The 22,454-nt window shown below is 35.7% G+C and overlaps 1 protein-coding gene across 6 annotated transcripts in view; it reads right to left on the bottom strand.

The window, feature by feature from the left end:
• Positions 1–2,037: 2,037 nt before the first annotated feature.
• POSTN (periostin) overlaps positions 2,038–22,454 on the bottom strand; it is a 37,521-nt gene continuing 17,104 nt past the window's right edge. Inside the window, exons 10-24 of one of the 6 annotated variants that reach the window (XM_009686444.2) lie at positions 21,528–21,676; positions 20,859–20,995; positions 20,022–20,152; positions 17,029–17,159; positions 16,764–16,866; positions 16,299–16,366; positions 15,673–15,718; positions 14,159–14,206; positions 10,833–10,928; positions 10,102–10,191; positions 8,497–8,574; positions 7,999–8,079; positions 6,327–6,413; positions 3,821–3,862; positions 2,038–3,265 (exon numbers count right to left, since the gene is read on the bottom strand). In XM_009686444.2, the coding sequence (XP_009684739.1) occupies positions 3,225–3,265; positions 3,821–3,862; positions 6,327–6,413; positions 7,999–8,079; positions 8,497–8,574; positions 10,102–10,191; positions 10,833–10,928; positions 14,159–14,206; positions 15,673–15,718; positions 16,299–16,366; positions 16,764–16,866; positions 17,029–17,159; positions 20,022–20,152; positions 20,859–20,995; positions 21,528–21,676 (1,328 nt within the window). In that variant the 3' untranslated portion in view covers positions 2,038–3,224. The remainder of the gene's footprint in view (positions 3,266–3,820; positions 3,863–6,326; positions 6,414–7,998; positions 8,080–8,496; positions 8,575–10,101; positions 10,192–10,832; positions 10,929–14,158; positions 14,207–15,672; positions 15,719–16,298; positions 16,367–16,763; positions 16,867–17,028; positions 17,160–20,021; positions 20,153–20,858; positions 20,996–21,527; positions 21,677–22,454) is intronic. The other 5 variants (XM_009686446.2, XM_009686445.2, XM_009686448.2 and 2 more) reach the window with 5 other exon arrangements.

Genomic DNA, 22,454 nt, shown 5'->3' with positions numbered 1-22,454 from the left:
CAAATGAAAAGCGTTTCTCACGTTCTTCTCTACATGATACTTGTCAAAGTATGAATGTTTATTATTTCTATTTTTATATTAATATAAACCCAATTAATATTAGCTGGATTGCAGTTAACTTCATCGGCATTTGCAATAAGTGAAAGTGTCATTGTAAGGTATTATAGCAAAGGGACTTCAAAAGATCTTATACGAATTATTGTGGGTAAGTTTTAAGGTGAGTATCTGCATATACCTTCATCTCTCTAGTGTATCTGATCCAATATTTGTCTTACAATGTTTATGGTTGTTTCTTAAAGCTTCAGCTCCAGGACTCATGGGATTATAGAAACATCCAAGGTTTCATTTTATAAAGTATGTTGCTTACCCTCCTAGGTGACAAAGAAAAACATGTAGACATGAATCCTAAAGTCTCAGAAAAACACAAGTTGACTATTAAATGTGTAATTGTAAAATGTCATGTTTTTAAAGCAAACACGAATTTTTAGTGATATTAGAGATCATTTTTGTACAGCTATTGCTGGAAAAACTGACACACTTGGAAGCACTTCCAGTTACTAATTCTTTGGCATCAGGTTTTTATATATTCCTTTATATACTAAAGGAAGCAGATAAAGTGCTTTGAGAATTCTATCACCAACTCAACCAGGCGTTTCTGCTTGTAAATCCCCAAGAGACATCAGAGAAAACAGTAACTATTGTACTTGTACTAACCACTATGAGTTGGTAGTATGCTAATCCCTTGTTTAGTCAAATTACATTATTTTAAATGACTACAAGGTGAGGGACAATGCATGACAGAGGGGTTTTATTTCATGAGGGAAATTCTCTAAATCTGCTTCTTGGTAAAAGACTGCCCATGCTGACTCAGAATAAGATTACTGATATGGAGAGCGATTCAAAAAAGGTGTTGGTTTCTTTCTTCAGTGTGTTGTGGACAGACTCTTGTTCAGAAAAACAGAAGACGCTAAATGGCATCAAAAGGGATGGCAGTGTGCAGTGCAGCTGGGCAGACATCTTCTGTGGTCAAGGAAGGACTCAGAGGATTGGAATGTATCAGAGAAACAAACGTTCATAGAAGAGTGCCCTTCATATTATGCAGGTGAACTATATCAGTGTATTAGTGAATGCTGAAGTACAGACAATATTTTTAGCCACTATCAGAGGCATCTCTTTAAAAAGCATTGACAGTAGTATTTTAAAGGTACAAAAATATAGTAAAATTATCATGTTACAAATATATCCCCACTTGAAAAGTTAGAAATGAAGAAAGCTGGTAGTCATACAGCACAGTTTTTGGTCCATCTACTTGCCTTCCTCTGCATCCTGCCCAGTTCCCTTAATACTTTTTTTCTGTCTGTCACTGCTGGCCAGTTGCATTTCCTCCCCCCGCTTCCGCTCTTTTGTGGGGAGACAAAAGTGCAGACAGCTCCTTCCTCCAACCTAATTCTTGTTCTTCAAAAATATCACTTCACAGCTCATTGTGACACAGCAGTGAAGAAAACAGGTTAGATTCCATGATCTAATGATAGTCAAAGACCTGGTGAATGGTGACAGCTTGAATTCTTCCTCTAGACTGCCCTAAGAGCTCTGTTAACTCACTCTCACCTAAAAGCTGTCGAGCTCTTCTTAGGGCTCAGAGCTGTCCCTCCACCAAAGCACTATGAGAATACATAGGGGAGGTCACTTTATTGTCATACTCTCCGAGCCCACTAAGGCCGTAAAGCTTATCAGTGTGACGCTCAGGTAGTTTTACCACTCATGAAACTGAGGGAATAGTGCTCGTGCTGTAAGTTTATTGAAATAGTGGAGATTTTTAATTATCTTCAAGGAGCTGTGGATCTGCCACTTAGTGCTTAACAGGGTGATGCAGTTTAGGTTCATTAACTGTAGCACAATCTTTACGTGCTAAGTAAGAAAGGGAAAAATCTGCTTGTTTCTGTGAAAGCATATTTTTATCTAAAAACTACCCTAAAAAGTTTAAGAATGTTTAGATTGTAAATAAATTTAAAAGGTTTATTTACAAATAAGAGCAAGCACAGTTCAACCAAATTATTTATTGAGTATTTGTTTCAAAACAGAAGTATAAAAGCACAACAGATAACTCCTCTTAAACTTTGGTCTGCAAAATTAAGGCACTTTGAAATTTTTTTTTTTCTTACTCCATGAGTAATTGCTTTCCAATTTTGGTAATAAAGGCAAATGACTTTTATGAGTACAAAATTAGAGTTATAAAAATGACATAATTTACAAACAACCCACATAAGTATCAGACATTAGCAAAGCATGTTTTGATATAAAAGCCATCAGACATTTTGTAACAGCTTTTTCCATGCAGAGTTAACTGTTTGCATGCATTTTATGTATCCCTTACACTTTAAAAATCAAAAGACACATTTAGGGAAATGTGGGAAAATATTTGTAAGAGTCTCAGTATATGTGTTGGTAAAGGATTCCTGTCATGGGAATGATTCTTCATATAAATAGACAAAAAGGTCAACATGATCCCAAATACATTTCAAGAAGCTCTTCTCTAACGTTTGCTTTTTTTTCTTTTTAAGAGCTTCCATTAGCCATGTTACCAGAAGGCACTTGGATATGTGATGTAGAACAAAAAGATACATTTAATATATGACATATTTGTTTGTTTAGAAAAGGTAACGTTGTTGGAGTCATCATGACAAAGTTTGATGTATAAAGAGCATACAAGACTACTAAAACAAAAGTGCTACGTTTGCAGCTCATATTTCCTTAGATTACTCATCCTAAAAGTCACTTGAAGTGAATTTTTCTAGAAATGCTCTAATTTCACTTATATTTCTCATTTAGTGGAAATAATAATAATAAAAAAATACATTCTGTATTGTTCCCTGCTCTTTTTGAGCCCAATCCTGCAAATACTTACTACCCAGCATGAGTGGGAATCCTGGTTCTACTGAAGTCAATGGAAGTTTTGCTTGTGCCTTCAGCAGTGCCCGGATCCCGCCCAGCATAGTGCTTACTAACAAGAGTTACCAGATCCAATGGACAACTCCTCCTAGTAAGCACTATGCCAGGAGTGAGCATCTGCATCTTCACATCTTTTTTGTGGACTCAGGGTTCAGTTTATATTATGTTATCAATATATGCTGTTTTCTTACGTTCTCTTTTTTAAAAGAATTTCTCTTCCTCCCAAAGGCCATGCTGTTAATTTGTAATTCTGTGGCTTCTATCCTGGAAAACTTTTAGGGACGAACTAGTCTTGTCCTCCTTCTTCCTGCTCCTCCTGGGAAAAATGAAGAAAAAAACCCATTATTAGCTATAATTACATATAATATAGTTATGCTGCATACTGTATTTACTATTGAAGTAGACATGTGAGAAGGAAAGAATGCATTCTGATGATGAATCTTTCACCGTTTGTGTTGATATCAAGTAAATTATTATAATCTCTCAGCTTTTCAATTGACCAAAATTATATGGAATCATAGTGAGTTACAAATGTCAAATCACACAATGCCTTTTTGACAGAGTTAGACTCCAGAGTCAGACCTCACTCCAATACTTTTATTCTAATTTCAAACAGTATTTGATTGAACACATAATGTGAGTGGTTTTCCAATAGCAAAATATAAAATAAATAATCTATATTGTAGTTAACACCCTATGATAGCAATACCAAGCTTTGTTAAAGAATCTTTAAAGCGTAAATACAATTATTTCCTTTGGAATTCTTTTTTCTTAAGCTTGGAGGGTTTTTTTTTTTTTTTTGACTTTCATCATACCTGGGAAAAAATATTTGATGTCTGTTAAAGCATTTAAACATATGCTTTTCTTTTACCTTGTGTCCTTCTGGTTGCTTGTATTTTCCGTACAGGTGCTTCTACAAAATAGAAGTGTTGTAGTCAAAAATTATTTTAAAGAACATTTGACTTAAAATTCATGAGAAATGGTGGAACCTGAAAGCAAACTTGAAAAAGTCTGCATTTTTTTTTAAGGTTTGTAGTAAATTACAGATTTCCTCCTATTACCTTGTTGACTTGATAACCTGAAACATGAACGCTAATAATAAACACAATCCACAGATTTCCATCATGTGCATTCATCAAATCTTATAAACATTTCAATAGTAGCTTTACTTTTTAACAGTTTGCATTAACCCTTTATTCACACTGGTCTCATGAGATGGTTACATGATACATCATAAGCAGGTGCCAGGGTGTTTTGCCCATGCTCTTCACTCAGCAAAAGTTGTCTGATGTGTAAGCCCTGACTAATATATTGCCCGGGACTCAGTCTTTCAGCTTTTGGCAGAGGAAGTTCAGGTCTGTTTGCAGTGCACTGTATAGATATTTCTTCAGAAATTATAGACTAGTGATATACTTGGAGTTCAATCATCCTAAGATGTCAGCTGGATTTCCGGCTGATCTTGATGTGATTTCCAGCTGGCTTGATGTGTAACTGCAATGTAACCTCACAGTATCATTCTGAATTTATGGGTCAGTTCATTTTCTCAGATACTTTTGTTATAAAGCACAGAGTGGTGCAAGAGCCATTGAAAAGATGCTACCCTCATCAGCAGACTTATCTATTTTCTAAAATACTCACTCTGTGAAAAGTAAGAGATACTTTTTCCTCTTTCTCTTCAAACCTTGAAACATTTTCTAAATATGGTATCCTTTAATCAAGAGGAAAAATATTCTAGAGCCTTAAGAGAAAATTTTTCTGTCATTGTCACAAAAATGTGATGCCAACAGAAATGGGACCGTGGTATCTTTCCTTTTTCATAACCATGGAGCACCCTAGTACTAAGGAAGAACAGTGTTGTCGGGGACAAGGTCAGGATGCATTTTTCTAATTCTCCTTTATGAAACTCTGTGAAATAAGAGTTGTGTTTGCGAAGACATACAGTCAGACATATTTGTACCTTCACTTAGCCAACTGCTCTTAATTATTTTTTTCATCGTGAGGTACAAAGTACGTAAGTGCACTGCCATGAGACACAGGCTGCACCTCATTACAGGTGAGGCTAAGCACTGGGTATCTGCATTGAGGTGAAAGCAAATTTCAAGCTCTGCACTGCCCTGATGAGGGCAGACCTTGGTCCAACTGAATGCATGCACTTTCGGGTACAGCCCCATGGTAGAAGATCACAACTGCTGTTAAACATTTGTCCTTTACATACAGGCAATATTTGCTTTCTCTACATGTCTTACACTATTCAACATTGAAGTTTTACAAACAGTACGGTATAGCTTCAGAATGTAGCATCAGCTTCAAAATTTAGTTGGCTTTTTATGGCTTACTCTGTGTGTATGTGTATATACATATATAAAAATTTGTATATGTATATATATACATACAATTCTATTCTACACTGTACTGTTTTATATATACAAATATTTGACATAGTTTATGAAATCACCTACATTAAATTATGATTGCAGGAAAAAAAAAAATCAATTCATGTATTGTACCAATGATCCTTCTGAATTTTTAATGTTTGTAAAGCTTACTTAAACATACACTAGAAACAGATTCATTTCTGTAACTTAATTCCCCAAGAGACAGATTTCTTTCTGTGAATCTGTAGTTCAAAGGGCTGCAGGAATAAATAACTTCTTATTCTACATTATCAGCATTAGAATTGGAAATGGAAATACATTCAAATACAGAACAAATTCAAATCAAACCACTTTTTTTTAGACTTCTAATGAAGATCATTTAAAAAAAATCATTGAACTCGGAAAGACGAATTCCTAGCATATACCTGGGCTGAATTTTATTTGTTTCCTTTAAGAATTTCATTTGGAACATCAGCACTATTAAACTTTTTGATCATAGGAGTTTCTTTCACGCAACAATAGGAGAAGGGTAGAGAAAACCCAAGGCCCTGTGAGATGTCTATCCATCCCCAGAGGTTATACTTCCTTCCCCCTTTTTTCCTCAAGTTAAGACACTCTCACATCAACAGATCACATTAACACTAACACAAAAAATAAACCCAAGTTAAAAACAACTCACGTGGTCTTCTCCTGGATGTGCTGCTTAGAGAAAAGGCAATTCTTATGGTGTGTGTTCCTTCAAATACTTTACCTAAGCTTTGTGGGTAGACATTTCCTCTTGTCTACTACACCTGCCAAACCTTTTATTCATTCTGAGCCACAAGATAAACCTCAAATATTTTCTCTGCAATGTTAGTGAAATAATTCATTTCTGAAACAATTATAATACTCTTCTTACTGAAACTGTGGCTTCTTTCATGAACAGATGCTATAAACCCGACCTGGAATGATCTCTTCACACAAAGGAGGTCTTAGCACTATTGGATTTTTAGGCAGACTAACCTTCCAGATGGACTTCCTTGATTTCTCTCTCGAAAATCTGTGGCTCTCCCTCAATTACTTTAGTAACCTTGGTGTACTCAGTTCCAGCTATGATAAGCATTAAAAACAAATGGGTTAAATCTGGGATAGCATTTTTCCATATGCAAGGAACCTTCAGTGGAAACAATGTCATTTTGGGGGTGTAGGTGTATGCAGGCCACGATGTTATACGTGCTGTAAAGTCCTGCGGATTTCCTTGGCCCTGACGCAAGAGGGATCAACTTCTGTAGGGCTGAGAGTCACACCTTGCAAGCTTGGCTGGAAGTTTTGTTTTCAGCAAAGACTGCCAATTGTAATAAGCATGGCTGGATATTATATGAGATGAATTACAGCCCATGTGAAATCATTCTTTTACTTCAGACAATGGGAATACATCCATTTGCAGCTGGTCTCAGGTTTAAGGGCTTATAAAATTTTCGGTAAAACAGAAGTGATCTGATGTAGACAAGGGGACCATAAAGCACATCTCTATTATCACCAACAGCCATAAAGCACCATGTGTATCTGCTTTTTTGGCTAGAAGGATGGTAGGGTTTTGTCATGGCAGCCAAGGGTAGCCGACTGGATAAATCAAGGAAAAGATTAGAGAAAAGATCTGGATAAAAACAAGAGACAAATCTGCCCATTTGGTCCATTCTGTAAAGCAGGATGCTTATAGAAACTAACTTATAATAGCAAGGATAAGAAAAGAATTCAAGAGACAATGTCATCTTTTCCAAATTTACTGCAGAGAATCTGTTTATCTCTAGTCTACCCACCTATAGGATCACTTACTAGAAGGTGAACGTAAGATAAAACGAATTCTGCTAGTCTAAATTAGGTCTACTGCATGCCAAGAGAAACATCCATATACATATTTTTGAATTTCTGACTCAAGTCTACCCTAACCTTTACTAAAAAAAAAAACAAAAAACTTGAATTCTCTTTTTGATTTTCCATTGCTATTATAGATAGTTATTCTAATCTAGGCACCAAGCAGAGAACATTCCAGATTTATAGTTAAAGATTAATTTCATAAGCACAAGTTCTTTTACCAGTTTTTTACAACTACTAGTTATTTTTTGCCAAAACTGTTAGAATTAAGAGAGCAAGAAGGAAAGAAAACCATTCCTCGGAATGCTAAAAGAGAATTAAAGTTAATGCCTTGATATCCATCACCTGTAGCATTTAAAGAGAGATGCTAAACATGCCTTTCATTATTAACTTGAGGGCAATGAATATTCATTTCTGGAGAACTGAAAAGTAAGTTGAATTTAGCCTATTACAATACTTTCCACTTCATAAATGTTTTCCACAGATTCAAATTTGCTGGGAAAAAATAGTTCACAGCTAGTGGAATAAATCTTCATTGCTCCCCTGGATTTTAATTAGATAACTTTTTAAAGACTGAAAAAACAAATAAACTTGTATCTATCCTGATCAATTTCATAATGTCGAAATTGATTGATCATACTTTGACATTTAAATCCATGTCACAGTTATCTGGCACTTTATACATGACATTCTAATTTTTTCCATTAAAATTAAGCTTCAAATAGGTCAGTCTTTAAAATGTTGAGATCAATATATCTGGGAGAGATCTCAGTTACCATAACCTGTTGCAAAAAAGGTTAGTTGTAATACACTGAATTACCTCCCTGCAGAAGTCTTTTGATTTCTTCATCTTCAAGTAAATGACCATCACCTTCAATGAATTTGGTCACCTTGGTAACCTCTGATAGGATACAGGTTTATGGCAAAAAAGTGATTTACATAAAACATTTGACAATCCGATAACAGAATATTACTGAATTAATCCTGTTACAGCATTTTCCTGAAATACAAAATCCACCTCTTATGATAGTGAGTGCCATGCTAAACAATGAAAACACTATATCACATGACAAGTATAGCTATATATATCATAGATCCAAACAATCTCAGCTCTAGAACTGACTGGAACACAAAGCTCAGAGATCCAAAACGGATCCCTGGATCTAAACTTTTCTCAGTTTCTGGAGTTTAATCTCTGGATCTGATTTTGCAGTATGAACAACTTTGCTGAAAACACAGAGTATCCAGTCTGTAATTAAACACAAAAGTAATCTCAAGGAACTTTTTTTTTTTTTAGGAATAAATCAATGATACTAACCTTCTTCAAGCAATTTCTTTAACTGTTCTTCATCGTCTGAAGCACCTGCAGTAATTCGGGTGTATTTTATTTCAGGACCTGGAACAAAGACATTTAAGAAAGAGACCTGAATCTAATACAATAGTATTGCCTTTTGATTTTTTTTTTCGTTTTTAGTATTTAGGCTGGTTCTATCTATCTTTAACATGCTTTAATCCACTTTATGATGGTTTTGTCTTTCACTGTTTTAACAGAACTGCAAGATGGCTCCAAATAGTTTAGTACTATTTGGCAAAGTATTTAGATAAATTTAACATACTTAATGTAAATATCTCCACATATTCTTAAAGTAAGACACATTCTTAATTACTTTTTTATATTAGGTAGTAGACCAGATATTTCCTCAGTGCAAAAGGGTTTGGATCTACTGTTATAAATAAATGATACTGCTCTTATTACTGCTATGAATCACCTGAGAGTTTAGCACACTGATTCTTCATCAGTTTCTACTGACAGGTAAGAGAAGGAAATACCAGTTCTGGAATCCTGGCATTACATGGGATGTAAATACTCTACATGATAATGACCATTTTAAAAGGCATATTAATAAAACTTGCATTTCAGCTATGAGAAAATAGTATTTTCTCTTCTCTCCCATAAATTTTATCTGGTGAAAAATAGTCCGTGATTTATTCGGAAATCCATTCTTTTGCTTGAATGACTTCTTAAATTGGATTTTAAGATTTTATAAATAAATTGAATATTAAGATTTTGTGACAAGTCATCATGCTCCTATAACATTGTCTTTCCCTTACAACTATTATTGCAGGCAGTATTTTAGCTGCGGCATTCAAACCAAGATATGTAACCAAGGAGGTCAAAATGTGTTAGCAGATAATCTATTAATGTTCAAATACCCCTCTCTTCGCTCTTCAGTTTCTGTAAATTTTCTAGGTTTCTTAAACATAAAAATCTCCAACATAGGTCCAACATGATGGAAATTGGACAAAGGGTTTAAAAGCTATGATGGGAGAAGATCGAGGGACATAAATACACTTTAATTTTATTTTATGTTTCCTCAAAATGGACTTCTACCTTATGGATGTCAGAACAACCTAGGCCTCCCTTACAGAGAAACAGAGAGAAGTTTTCTTACTGAAAGGAATGTCAAGGGAGCCTGGGATGACATGCAAAAGTAGGTATCTGCACACTGAAGGTCTACATCTAGTGAGATGAAGCCTACCAGGAGATATAGAAACAGCTCAAAAGTTGGCAAAAGTCTTTTTTCTATAGCAAGCCAGACTGAAAATACAATAAAACCAGTCTCATCCTGAACGGGTAGCAAGAAGCTTGCAAAAATAAACATTTTTCAGAAACAGGGGAAAAAACAAGATAAATTTTAATGTTTCTGCAGCCTGTTAAAATATTGTTTCCATTTCTGTATTTATGCATGTGTCACACACAGTCAGAATTTGAGCCACACAAAAGCAGTAGGAAGGGTTTGCAGGAAAAGCCACATCTCCAGGAAAGTCCAGTTTAGGCATTAAGATGGGATTTAAATTGTGTTACTTTTGTACATAATGGTGAACTTCACTAAGTACGAATAGCATTTACTGTGTGACATACCTTGAATAATTCTTTCTTCTGTCACTTTTTTCTCTGTCACTTCCACAGGTCGTCCATCAATGATTTTGGTGTACGTTTTAATAATTGGTTCTACAGAGATTTTGAAATTAGAGGCATTAATTAAGTGATGAACACTGTTTCAGGCACTGTTTTGAGACTTCATTTCATACTAAAATTTAATGAAGCACACAAGAACTACCACAGCATATTTAATGAAAAATGGTCAGAGTAGACCAGGAACTAAGTTTCCCCCAAATTTAGGATAGCTAAATTCAATTTTTTCTTTGAAATCAGCCTGGATATAGAAACTCCTCAGTAGTCCTAGCAAAGCAGGATACAAAGCTTATTTATTTGACTGATACTGTTGCCTTTCTATCACAGAACCACCAACTGCATTTCTGATTGCAGAACAACACCCAGCAATTAATTCTTCACTGAAATAGGCAGTATGTCAGCACGCACAGCATTTCTAACAGTGTCCTGAATGTAGCTACGGGATACAGCTAGGCCAAAAAAAAAAGAAAAGAAAAGAAAAAGAAATTTATGAGAAATGAGAATGAAATGATAAAATGAAATTACAACACTTCAACAGTTCCAGAAGGACCTGTTAAAAACAGATCAGTCATCTAATACATCACACAAATCATCTACATTAAAGTAAAATCTGACTGGGAATAGTGAATTTTTCAAATTTTAGTTAAGAAAATTATAGCTGCTGAAAGCATACCAACCTCCGTGAATCACTTTAGTTATTGTCTCTCCTTCCCTGACTATTTTGAACTCAGGTTCTCCTTCAATTAATTTAGTCAGCTGTGTAATAGATGGGTCTGCAATATAAGAAAAAATAAAGTTACAAATATTCATGAAAATATTCCATGGGGCCGAGGCAAAGCTAGTATTATCCTCCTACCTCGAATAAACCACATTACCACAACAGTAGATTTTTTAAATCTCAGAATCCATCTGCAGTAGGGGCTGTACAATCTTGTACTTCCTCCCATACTATTTTAAACTTTCATCCTGTTCCATACTTACTATTTAAACATTTATTGACTACTCTGTATCTGGTATTTTTGATATCTGTTGACAAGCCTGAGGTAAAACCAGATACCTGGTAGATGAAAAGAAGCCTTCATGTATATATATTGGTAACATGACTGTTCTGTAGCATTGCTAGAATCTTACGGATATTACTCTGCTAGTAATCAGCATTAAAGTATTGTGTGAAAATTCAGAAGAGAGCTGGAGAGAGAAATGTTTATCATGCTTTTCCTACTAACTGTACAAAAATATCCAAGATGAAATTAGGTCTTTTAACTAGAATTCGCTTTAGATTTCTTTTTAAGCCATAAAGACTCAGCCAACAGTCACTCAGCTTAAAAGAAAAAAATCCTGACGTCAAGAGGACAGCGGTAAGGATATTTGTCAGCATTAATGACGATCATCCTTGTATTTGCATGGGAGAAGTTATCCACACTTTCACTGGCCAAAAAAAATCATTCTGTAACCTCTTAATCTTGTGCACTTCCCATAAACCACACTGATCCAAATATATCTCTGGCTGACAGTCTCTTGTAGCAGATGCTGAATAAATTAGGAACATACCATTGATGCAGTTACTTAACAGGAGTAACATGACGCTCTACTTAAGATGTTTCTGCAAACCTTGCCTTACGCCTTGCTCAGAGTTAGAAACGGTCTATTTCTCTTATTTTATTGTCATCCCTGAAAAAATCTTTCTTTATATGACTTTCCATAAAAGTTGGTTCTGCATAAAGATTTTGTTTAATTATGAATCAGGATTTAATATTAGTGTTTGAACATATGTGCCTGGTGTTGAGTTGTCAAAAACAGTACAACTGAGGCTTCCTAGTGTCCTTCAATAGTAACAAATCCAAATATACTTTTTTGTATACTTTTGTGGCAGAAGGTAATTGTAGAAATAAGTTAGATCTTAGTACCAAATAATTCACTTCTTTGTTGCAGATGAGATCATAAGATGAGATCATAATGATGCCCAGTGTCACAGAGCTCTGTTGATCTGCTCAAACTTTGGATGGCTGAACATCCTATCACATTTTTAAAAAATTATTTTCTAACAAGTCTACCTGCTAAACTTTGACAAATATTGTAAAGAAGGAACCTAACAAGTTGCACTCACTTGCTTGTTCCAAATTCAGAGGTATTTTTGTATTTTGAGAGTCCATTGAATAACATACATTGATACACCTGAGAAATATTAATGAAAACATATCAAAGGTATATTTATTAATGTTTATGTTTGCAAATCCTCTTTTTAGCTTCTAAGTAACTTTACCCTCCTATGTGATTGATACAGCAGATGTTTGTGGAGCAGAAGGTAAAATCAGAGTTTGCTGCCTATTCTGGCACCAACCCTTTGAACGCGGAATCCATTAAGAGTTCACATTCAACCAGATTTAACTCTTCACATCTCTCTGAACTTGCCTCTATGTGGACAATGGAAGCACCAGTCAAGCGGAAAATATAGAGACAGGAGGGGCAGATATCACCCTCTAAAATGACTTAGAATATTCTTTTACTTATTTTTTTTTACTGAAATCTCTCTTGCATCATGATCTGCTGGAACTGCAAAAACTAACGTGCAACTTTGCTAGATTAGTATAAGGACAGTTGTGTGCATGGGTGGTTTTGAGGAGAGTTGTTGCAACTGCTGTTGCTAGCAGGAAGCTCAGAAGGGCCTAAATTGGCTTTATTGGGATTGTTTCTGAGTCATCAGCAGGAAGGCTGTGCTTGCCAGAGATCACTCCTTGGAGAACTTCCCAGAGCAGAAATACCATGCTGGCAGTAGGAGGGAACGACGCTTCAATGTTCACTAATTTATACAATTATTTATTCTTTCTCTGGTGAATAGTACTATTTGTACATTTGGTTATAGCAGTGACTTGACATTTTGTTTTTTCTTTAAAGGAAGTTTTTGTCTCACTTAACTTTCACATTTTACATAAATAACCTAAATTATCTATCCTGCCTCTGGAATTAATGGATAAGAATAGATACCTCCAAAGAGTGATTCACCTTCATCCTAATGAAAGTTTTTAAAATATCTTGGTTGAATTGCCATATCGAAGAATCCATTCACTTATATCGCTCTGTAGCTCTCTCTGTGATTTAATAATGGAGACTAGACAAAGATTACTATATGTCCTAGATGGCTGTCTCTTGATGTCTAATGGTAGGTGGGATGAAGCATAGACAAGCTTCAGAACAAGTAACTCTACCGGGAGGAAGTCGTCCCACAAACAGTGATTAATAAATCTGGATAAAAACTTTGCAAGACATTTTTAATTCCTTTTCTTCTCAGTTGGGCTCCATTAGATTCCCTTTGAGCATTATCATTTCAGTGGGAAACAGGAGCTCATTCCAGTGTCACTGGTCTTGTGAAATCAAAGGCTGTTTTACTTAAGCCATTAACCACAAACACTTTTGACAGTCCTAGCTCCACTTTTTCTTCTCTTCAGTCCCACCACCAATCTTAAGGTCATGCTTTTCCTTGAGAAAATGAAAAAGAATAAAGTTTGGCTAACTATCCTTTCCAGGCATGTGACAGATATTGGTATTTAGAACTGGTTGGGAATTATAGAGAAGGGAGCTGAATTTTTTAAATTCAAAGCATAAGGAACAAGCTCACTTCATTTTTAAAAATAATTTGTTTAATACAAAATATTAGAAATACTTAATCTTTCATTCATTGGAAGTATCTTAATACTCGGCGCATTTAAAAGAAATGCTTTGAAAAAGGATAACTTTTTTTGGAAAAATTACATTAAAACATGCCAATAGAAAAAGGAGATCCACTTGGGGAGAACAGCTCCAAGACATTTTTTCATATAAAATACTTCTTCCAGTTCTAGTTGCAATATTTGTATCTTTGCTTTTCAAGCAAAGTGCTGAACATCCTGGAGTTATTACATAACAAATGCATCCTGTTACAGAAATAAATAAGGTAGTATATATTCTGTATCTGTATACATATACAGATACAGAAATATATTGAATTAATAAGGGCCCCGTTTACCTTCCTTTCTGATGATAGGCTGGACGTTGCTTTCAATTATGTTAATCTCTGAAAGTACAGAAATTGGAATATAAAGCACATTCCATTCTTATAGTTTCTTTATGCGAGCGATCAGTTAGACTTGCTCTGGTCATAAAGATTTAGGTAAAAATCACAGTGATTAATGGATGGAAAATAATCTGAAAGGATTTACAGTACGAATCTCAATTCCAGTTACTAAATAGTTTTGTATACAAGTCATCTGCAGACGGTGTCTACTTCTGTCCTATTTGCCTTTATCTGTGCCTCATGAAATCACTGGTTTTGTGACAATCTAAGATACAGAAAAATAAAAGTGTGTACAGTTCCTCAGTATATTTTAAATTAGAACCTTGCCCTTTTTTTTTTTTTTTTTTGTTAGGGAGCTCACCTGCTAAACAGAAAAGATTCTTTGACTTTCAGATTTATTTCTACGTTTAATAGAAAATCACAGACAGTGGCACTATGGCAGCCTTGGGAATAAAGTCCAACTATTAAGTTCAATTATTCCTAAAACATTTCTGACAGATCCTATCCAACTCTTATCCATTCCTAGAAGCCTTCACTGGCAGAGCTTCCAGCCTTCCCCGTTACAGTGTTTGACTAAATCACATTACCTCAGTCAGACGTTAAAATAATTGCTCTCTCTTGCTCCAATTTACACACACTGCTTCTTGTGCTACCCTTACTGTCTACAGAAGATAGTTTATTCCCTTCTTTATTCCACAAGTCTTGACTTCAGCAAATCTATTCTGAATTTTCCAAAGCCTAATGCAATATTCTCCATTTCTGTCAAGAAATGTAGGTAGAATCTCACAGAAATGTAATCATCTGCCTAACTTCAATTTCTGACACAGGCCCAAGTCTCAGCAGGATCTGCGCCTTCTAACAATTTGCTTCAACAGACTCTACTTTATATTCAGATACTAAACGCAATTCCTAAGAAAGGCTGCAAGATAGCAAAAAAGGTTCCTCTTTTACATCTGCTCCCTATAAGAGAAAATGGTCATAGCAACTGCTTCGCATACAAGTCTTGCACTTGCATGTATAGGAAAGAGGTGGGACAGAAAAACTCTCAGTCCCTCTAGAAGGATTTATGAAGAAGAAAGCTCATCAGCATAGAGTTTGGCCAATGATACATCTTGGAGAGTCCGTAAGGTAGTACAACTCAGCTGTGCACCAAGCACTGAACTGTGGTAAAAACTGAAAAAGTGTATTTTCCATGTGTACCTTGCCTATCCCAATGGAACAGAACAGCTTACCGCAGGGACACTTCCCTGTTACACATCTGGAAAGGCAAAAAATACATACAGCAACACAAAAACTAGAAACATTCTACTTAGTGTCTTTCTCTATCCATGCTTCATTGGCTAGTACTACCGCCCTAGAAATCCTTTTCTTTTTAATTGCAAAAAAGATTTATAATTCAAAATTTGAACTGGCAACATTTAAAAAGAAATATCAAACCCATCTGGAAATATTTAAAATGAACTTACTGTAAAATGTCAGTGGAATCTCTTTGAAGGTACTGTCACGAACAAACTATAATGAAGAAAAGTCAATTTAAAATTAAAAAAAGAGCACTCAGGTTTTAGTTTTCTAAGCAGAATGGGTAGGATTCATAGCTTCACTGATCTAAAAGCAAGGCTATGCTATTTACCCGGATCCTCTCGTTTATCCATTGAGAGAGAAAGTAATCTCAAGAAGGTGTCTGAGATAGATGAGGATACCTATTTTTTTCCACAGGCCATTGAAATTGGAGGGTCTAATGGCTTAACAACTTAGCTACTCGGTATTTCTTACAGAGAGGTATTTTTTCCAAGGACTGAGAAGTGATTTATGTCACTGATGTGACAAAGTATACCTGGAGCAAAGAGCAGGTCTGGGCTAGTTCGCAATGGAGTTATCCACATGCAAATACTCTATGAACATTAGCTGTTGAAAATTGTAATTTCTAACTGTTGAGCACAGTGTATCGTTCATCATTACTCTTGGGTAACTAGGAGTTGTTAGTGTTGCCCACTGAAGAAACATAGGGACCAGAGAATCATTTTTGAATGATACTGTACATCTGTCTTCACAGATCCTGACAAAGGACAAACTGTTCATTATTTAACAGTACCTTAATTTGAATGTACTTAATCAACTTCTTCAGGATTGTGAGCAGCTGATCATTTCCAACAGGCAGATCTGACAAAAGAAATAGGTATGTAAGAGGAAGCGCATGCACCTCTAACTAATCATTTTACTTCCATTTACAGTGATCAGGAGAGGTAATCACTTTCACTCACACAAACATATACTTGAACCTATACATTCTCCTTTATTAGTGGGAAACATATCCCAAACCACTTTGTATTCCATATACTAGACTTTCATAAAATTTCAGAGAGTCACCGTGGTTTCAGGCAAGGATCCTCCATAAAGTGTGTAGTGAGGTAAGTTTTCTGTTTCCTATTTCACATAGGTATTGCCTTTTTAAAGGAATTAACTTCAAAAAGCTACCGCACCTACACAAAGTGTAGACAGATTCAGAAGTTCTGTGTATAATTCCATATATTTTCTTCTAAAATAAACTAATACTCACCTGCTGGATATAAGAGTTTGTCAATAACATGAATGACACCATTGGTTGCCATGAGATCAGCTTCTCTGGATTTCAGTTCATTAACGAGAAGTGTATCGTTCACCTGGGAAAGGATGAAAAGAGAATGCAAATTATCAGAGACATTAAAAATGAAACAAACCCCTTAACCCCTTTCAGAGAAACGCGTTGCATTCTCTAATGCGGATAGATAAGGAGTGTCAAATCCCTGTTTACAAGGTTGTATCAGGAAGACTCAACACTTAACTGTTTTCAAGTACAGTTTGCCTCCTTGGATGGTCTTAAGAATGTTTGTTACCCCAGGTTCAAAGCCACTTCCAATGAAAACTCCTTGTGTCAAGTGGTAAAGGATTATGTTCCTGAGAGCATTTTTGTCCCCTATTGAAAAAACAAAAAAAAAATTAAATGGTACTGGCTAGTTCCTTTTCGGAAATACTGAAGATTCACACAGGCTTCAACTATCCTTAAGCATGGAATGGAACTACCACAGACGCATAATTTTAGCTAGCCTGATAAAATGGTGATAAAGGGAAAAAACATATGACTGAAAGGATTCAGAAGACAATCATAAAAATGCAATGAGAACACCAAAACAGAAGAATAGAACAGTAGCCAACATTTTCTTATTATTCTGTATTATTTTCTCTTATTTGCTTGCTACTCTGATCAGATTTTTTAAATCTCTTCCTAATTATCCTCCACAAAACGTTCATAAACACAGTAAGTTTTCAGTACCACTAAGCATACTGCACTATGAAATTTCACAAAGCTATTAGATAAACTCTAGACTCAATTCCCTTGCAATTAAAGGGAACTATAGCTGGTAGAGCTGGCATTTAAATGAATGTAATTATCCTTTTCCAGTAACAACCTTCTGAGATGGCTGGGGATAACTGACAGCTCTCTAAATGCACACATCTTTTCCCATCTAGGGCAGGATAAAGTTACTGTTTTATTCAGAAGGAGCAGAAGGAAGCCGTCTGGAGTTCTAATTTTGCCTCTTCCTATAGAGAACAGAGGTAGTGTAGAAGGAAAATTGAGGAAGGGGAAATAACCTTATTTTGTGGAAGATTTCCACATTTCAATGCTCAGTTTCGTTCCTATTTGGGAAGAAAAAAAGGAGAATGTTTTCAAGATTGTCTAAAAAAGGAAGTGGTTCCGGAGCCCAGGTTAGTGTCCTGGCAGGGCTCCCCGGAGGTCTAGGTCTGCGGAGGTTCAGAGTCACAGGATGGGCTGCTCCAGAGCTGCAATATTACTCACAGCCTGCCCAGGAGACAGGGTACAAGCAGAGCAGTTTCAAAACACATCTGCTTTCCACTACCTGGAATATTGACCCTTTCTATTACACGTTGCACATCAGCATCACACGCTGATATTTATTGTTCTTACCAGGAGTTTCAACCTTGATGAAATTGCAGTGGAAATACTATCTGGTTATAAACTTTTCCTGGTGTCTCTTTCAGTGAACTTTTTCCCTTTTCAACTGTTTTCTTTGATCACAGATCTTGCAATTGGCTTCACTACTGAAATACAATTAAATGATCTTTTGTCCTACAAAAATTAGCACTAAGTTTTTGTGACTGAATCACATACACAAAGCCTAAACCTGCCTTTCTAAAACTGTTTTCCCAAACTATCAGATTTCCTATGTTTTATGCAATATCGCTTACTCCAGCATAATAATCTCAGATTTTGTCCTGACAGAGAGAGTATTTTTCTGTATTTCTTCAAAAATTTATATATTTTAAGGTTAAATTTATTCAGAGAAAGCAAGATAATGTCTTGAAAGAAAGCCAGGATAGAGCTACAGAAAGTAATCTGACACAAAAAATGGGCTTTCAACTGCAAAAATCAGTGAAGCAGGTTAAGATTTCAGACAGCCGCCACGGAGTAGAAATTAAGTTACAGTGATAAGAAAAGCTACATAAAAACTCTTGAAAACCCAAATGGGATATGTAATTGTATTCTCAAATGTAGAGTAATCCAGAATGAGACAGACCTTAGATACAAAGTCAAGTTGTGAACTGAAGACACGGTGTAACAGACATGATGAACTCATTTTCTTTTACTTGTTAAGAATATCTAATCTTAAAGATAAAAACTGAGCTGTAGTATGCCCATTCAGTTACTTCAGTTCAAAACCTTGAGAAAGCTTCATTTCGCTTTACAGCTATCTACTCTTAGTCAGTCAGGCCATCTGTTAATTTACTGTTAGTCAGCAGACAGACTAGAAGCTAATTTAGACCAAAGATATAACTTTAAATGGCTGAAGAGATGATTCATATTCACAGTGTCTCATTAACGGGTTAAAGGCTATACAGAGCTGGGTTAGGCTAGGGCAGCTGCTCATCAGTGCTCTGAACTGGACCTTTTGAAGTCATTAAGGATTGATGAGATTTGGCCTCAGGTCTTCGAACTTTGATCTGAAAAGTGCAGGAGTGGAAACTGCGACTGACCTGCATGTGGGATTCAAAGCAACCACTCTTCTCATACTTGCACATAGGCCAGATTCACATTAGTCAAAATAATCTAAAAATGCTTGCAGTGTTCTGGGCACAAGCCTCCTCTCTAGTGGGAAATACTGCAAGAGCGTTTCAAGCAATCACTGTGCATTCCTTCTCTTAGTCAGAGGAAGCATGACATTAAATAAATTGCTTAAAATGATGTGATAATCTACATAATCCAGAGTTTAAAGGTGTAAATTGGAAAGAAATATCATTAATTAGGGTCTAACAATATATATCCAATATACAACTTTCTTATAGCACAGGTGATGTCAGAGAGTGCTGGATAGAGACAGGAGGGAAAGGTAGGAAAGCCACACTGCACATCCTGTAACGCAATGATTACAGTTAGTAACTATATTAAGAATAGAAATTGGGTGTAATAGAAGACTACAGCTTAATAAGTCTATAGCAAGGCTGAATGATTAAGAGTTGATGCTAAAATGAAATACAGATTTTAACTTGGAAGGTAATTATGCTTTGGATAACATATCAAGGAATGAGACTAATGGACAAATTTAAATTAAGGTTAGATGCTTTTTCTCAAAAAGATATATTTTCTCTGCCAGCTAGGGATTAATTTAGGTAAGTTCTATGACCTGCTGTATGCAAAAGGTAAATTAGATTATCAGATGTCCTTTGTGCAAAAATTATACTAGACACCTTTCCCATTGATTTCAATAGGCCAGGATTTTACTCTTCTTGGCTACATTTTTAATTTTCTTATGCTACTTACTTATCAATACATCCTTGTCATCATCAGTTAAACCTTTAAAGGCATCATTAGTTGGAACAAACAGAGTCCATTCCCCAGGCCGAGAGAGAACATCATCTAAATCAGCAGCTTTCACCAGACTGAGGAAAATGCTGTTTAAATTAAACAAAGAAACCATAAATACATTTTGTTGAAGTCTAGTACCCATTCTTCAGTTCTGTTACTTAGCCACCTCATTTGTTCTAGTAGTGCATCAGTCTTCAAACACTCCTACTGTTTCCCGGGAATAGACGGTGGAGGAGGAACATGAGAGGGGGGAAAAAAAAGACTGTCTTAAAAATAGTAGACTGAGGAAGAAAGGATTAGAGAAAAAAAAATATTGGCAACCTTGATCACAGCAAAGTTCACTGAATAAAAATTGCATAGATCACAGAGATGAAGGGAGAACTCCAAGAGTGATTACTCTCTTGGTAAGGACCAGGATGCTTACAGGCAGGGGAGCAGAAATATATACTTTGAGGCATAGGCCTGCTATTACTCTGCGCTGTTAAGGGATTGTACTTCTGGTTAATTAAACCTCCAGACTCTGCTGCCTGGTGTCGTATTGACATTTGATTGCCATAAGCAACCATCTTAGCATAAAGCCTGTGAGCTCTTTCAGTGTATAGCTGTGGAAAAACACATTTTCTCCCTCTTTTTCTCCTCTTTTTTTGCAAGATGGACTGCCCCCAACTCAAAAAAAAAAAGAAAAACAAGCAAAAACCACCACAGTCCGCAATTATTTCTCAGATCAGCTGGCTATATAGGTAGATACTAGCTATCTAGGAAAATCTCAGTGCTGTCAGAATCGCTACTCACCTAAAGCGCTTATCATTTTTCAGCATTTCATGCAGTGTCTTTTCTGCTGGCTTGATGATCTGTCTGAAGACATGAATAAAACCATTCCTTCCTTCTTTACTTCCTCTTATCATGCAGGAATTTTCAATGCATACAGCCTAATTAAGAGAAAGACAAGCCACCCAAGTGTAGCCATTTAGTGTTATGCATTTAAATGTATTTGAGAGAATGAGGTAAATGTATACTCCCCACCAGACTCCTAGGTTTAAAAGTAATACTAATGTGCATTTCTTGCAGTCAAATTGTGTATTCTTTCCAAGAAATCTGATCTCGCTTGAGAAAGTGACAGTAGAAAAATCTGAATTAGTATGGTATAAATATTTCCAAACTTGATATTTTTTTCCCTTGAGAGCTTTGTAAATTAGATTAAAAAAAAAATAAATTTGTAATTAATCAAGCACCAAATCCTGGAAGTTGTTTAGTTTTCCCAGAGAGTCTTCCATGCAAAGGTCCCATAGATAAAGCTTTGATTTTCATTTTTTCTCACTGCAGAACTTAGAGATTTTTGCTAGGTAGTGGTAACGGTAAATATCGGAGGTCTAATTCAGCTTTATATTTTATTCTTTCGCACTGCTCCATTTTCTTAGTTATATTCTCTGACATAGGGTTTAGAAAGTCCCATTCACTTACTGTGCGGTACACAAAGACTCTGAGCAATTTTCCTCCAATTGTCTCCAGTTCCTGTCCATTGTATAGTTCGTTGAGCCCAACTTTGAATTTTATAATATGATTCTGCAGGATTGTTTTTAGAAGGCGTTGGTCCATCCTTAAGGTATCATCTACAAAATCATTTAGCTATTAATACACGGTGATTAATACAGTAAACTTTCATTCAAGTAAGGTTAATTGTGGACACTTTATTAAAAGACTACGTAAATCCTAGATCTTCATTTGAAATGCCTAAGTTAAGACTTGAAAAGATCTGGGTAAATAGAAAATGAATTGTTAAACAGCTTTTGCAAATTGTCCTTTCTTAAATTTAGAAAGGATCAATTGATAGATCTCTGAAAAACTACTAGAAATGATATAGCAAATGATTTATACGTGGGTCTGCTCTATCTTCTAAATTATTCCTATAATTTTTATTATAACTTTTGTTTTCTGTGTTTGCATCTGAAATCCTTTCCAAATTTGCCTCTGTGGTGGTGAGTTAATAAGCAAATCCTTGGGGGAGAGTAGGATGCCCTCGCAGTCACTTCTTCTGCAGATATGCAAATATGCATTTAATGCAAACACCTACTTTATAGCACATTTGTACCAAAATCTCCCTGTTTCAATGGGATGGAAAACATCTTCTCACACAAAGTTAAGAATAAATAACTCAATAATGAAACAAATGTAAGTGACACAAAGATTAAGTGAACTGGCAGTTCAAGAATATATTTTTCCCTTCCTCACAACCTGCTAGTCCCTGTTTTGTATCTTATTTCAGTGATCATATTTCCATTAGTAAAAGATACCACTGTAAATAATCTGGGCAAGCTGGTGCTTAGGCTTGTCTTGTCTTTCTGCAGAGCGTGCATTTTGAAGGGATAAAGCATCTCTTATTCTCAGCTG

This window comes from Struthio camelus, chromosome 1 (genome assembly GCF_040807025.1).
Source record: "Struthio camelus isolate bStrCam1 chromosome 1, bStrCam1.hap1, whole genome shotgun sequence".
NCBI lineage: Eukaryota > Metazoa > Chordata > Aves > Struthioniformes > Struthionidae > Struthio > Struthio camelus.
This window is presented reverse-complemented; position numbering and strand designations above follow the sequence as displayed.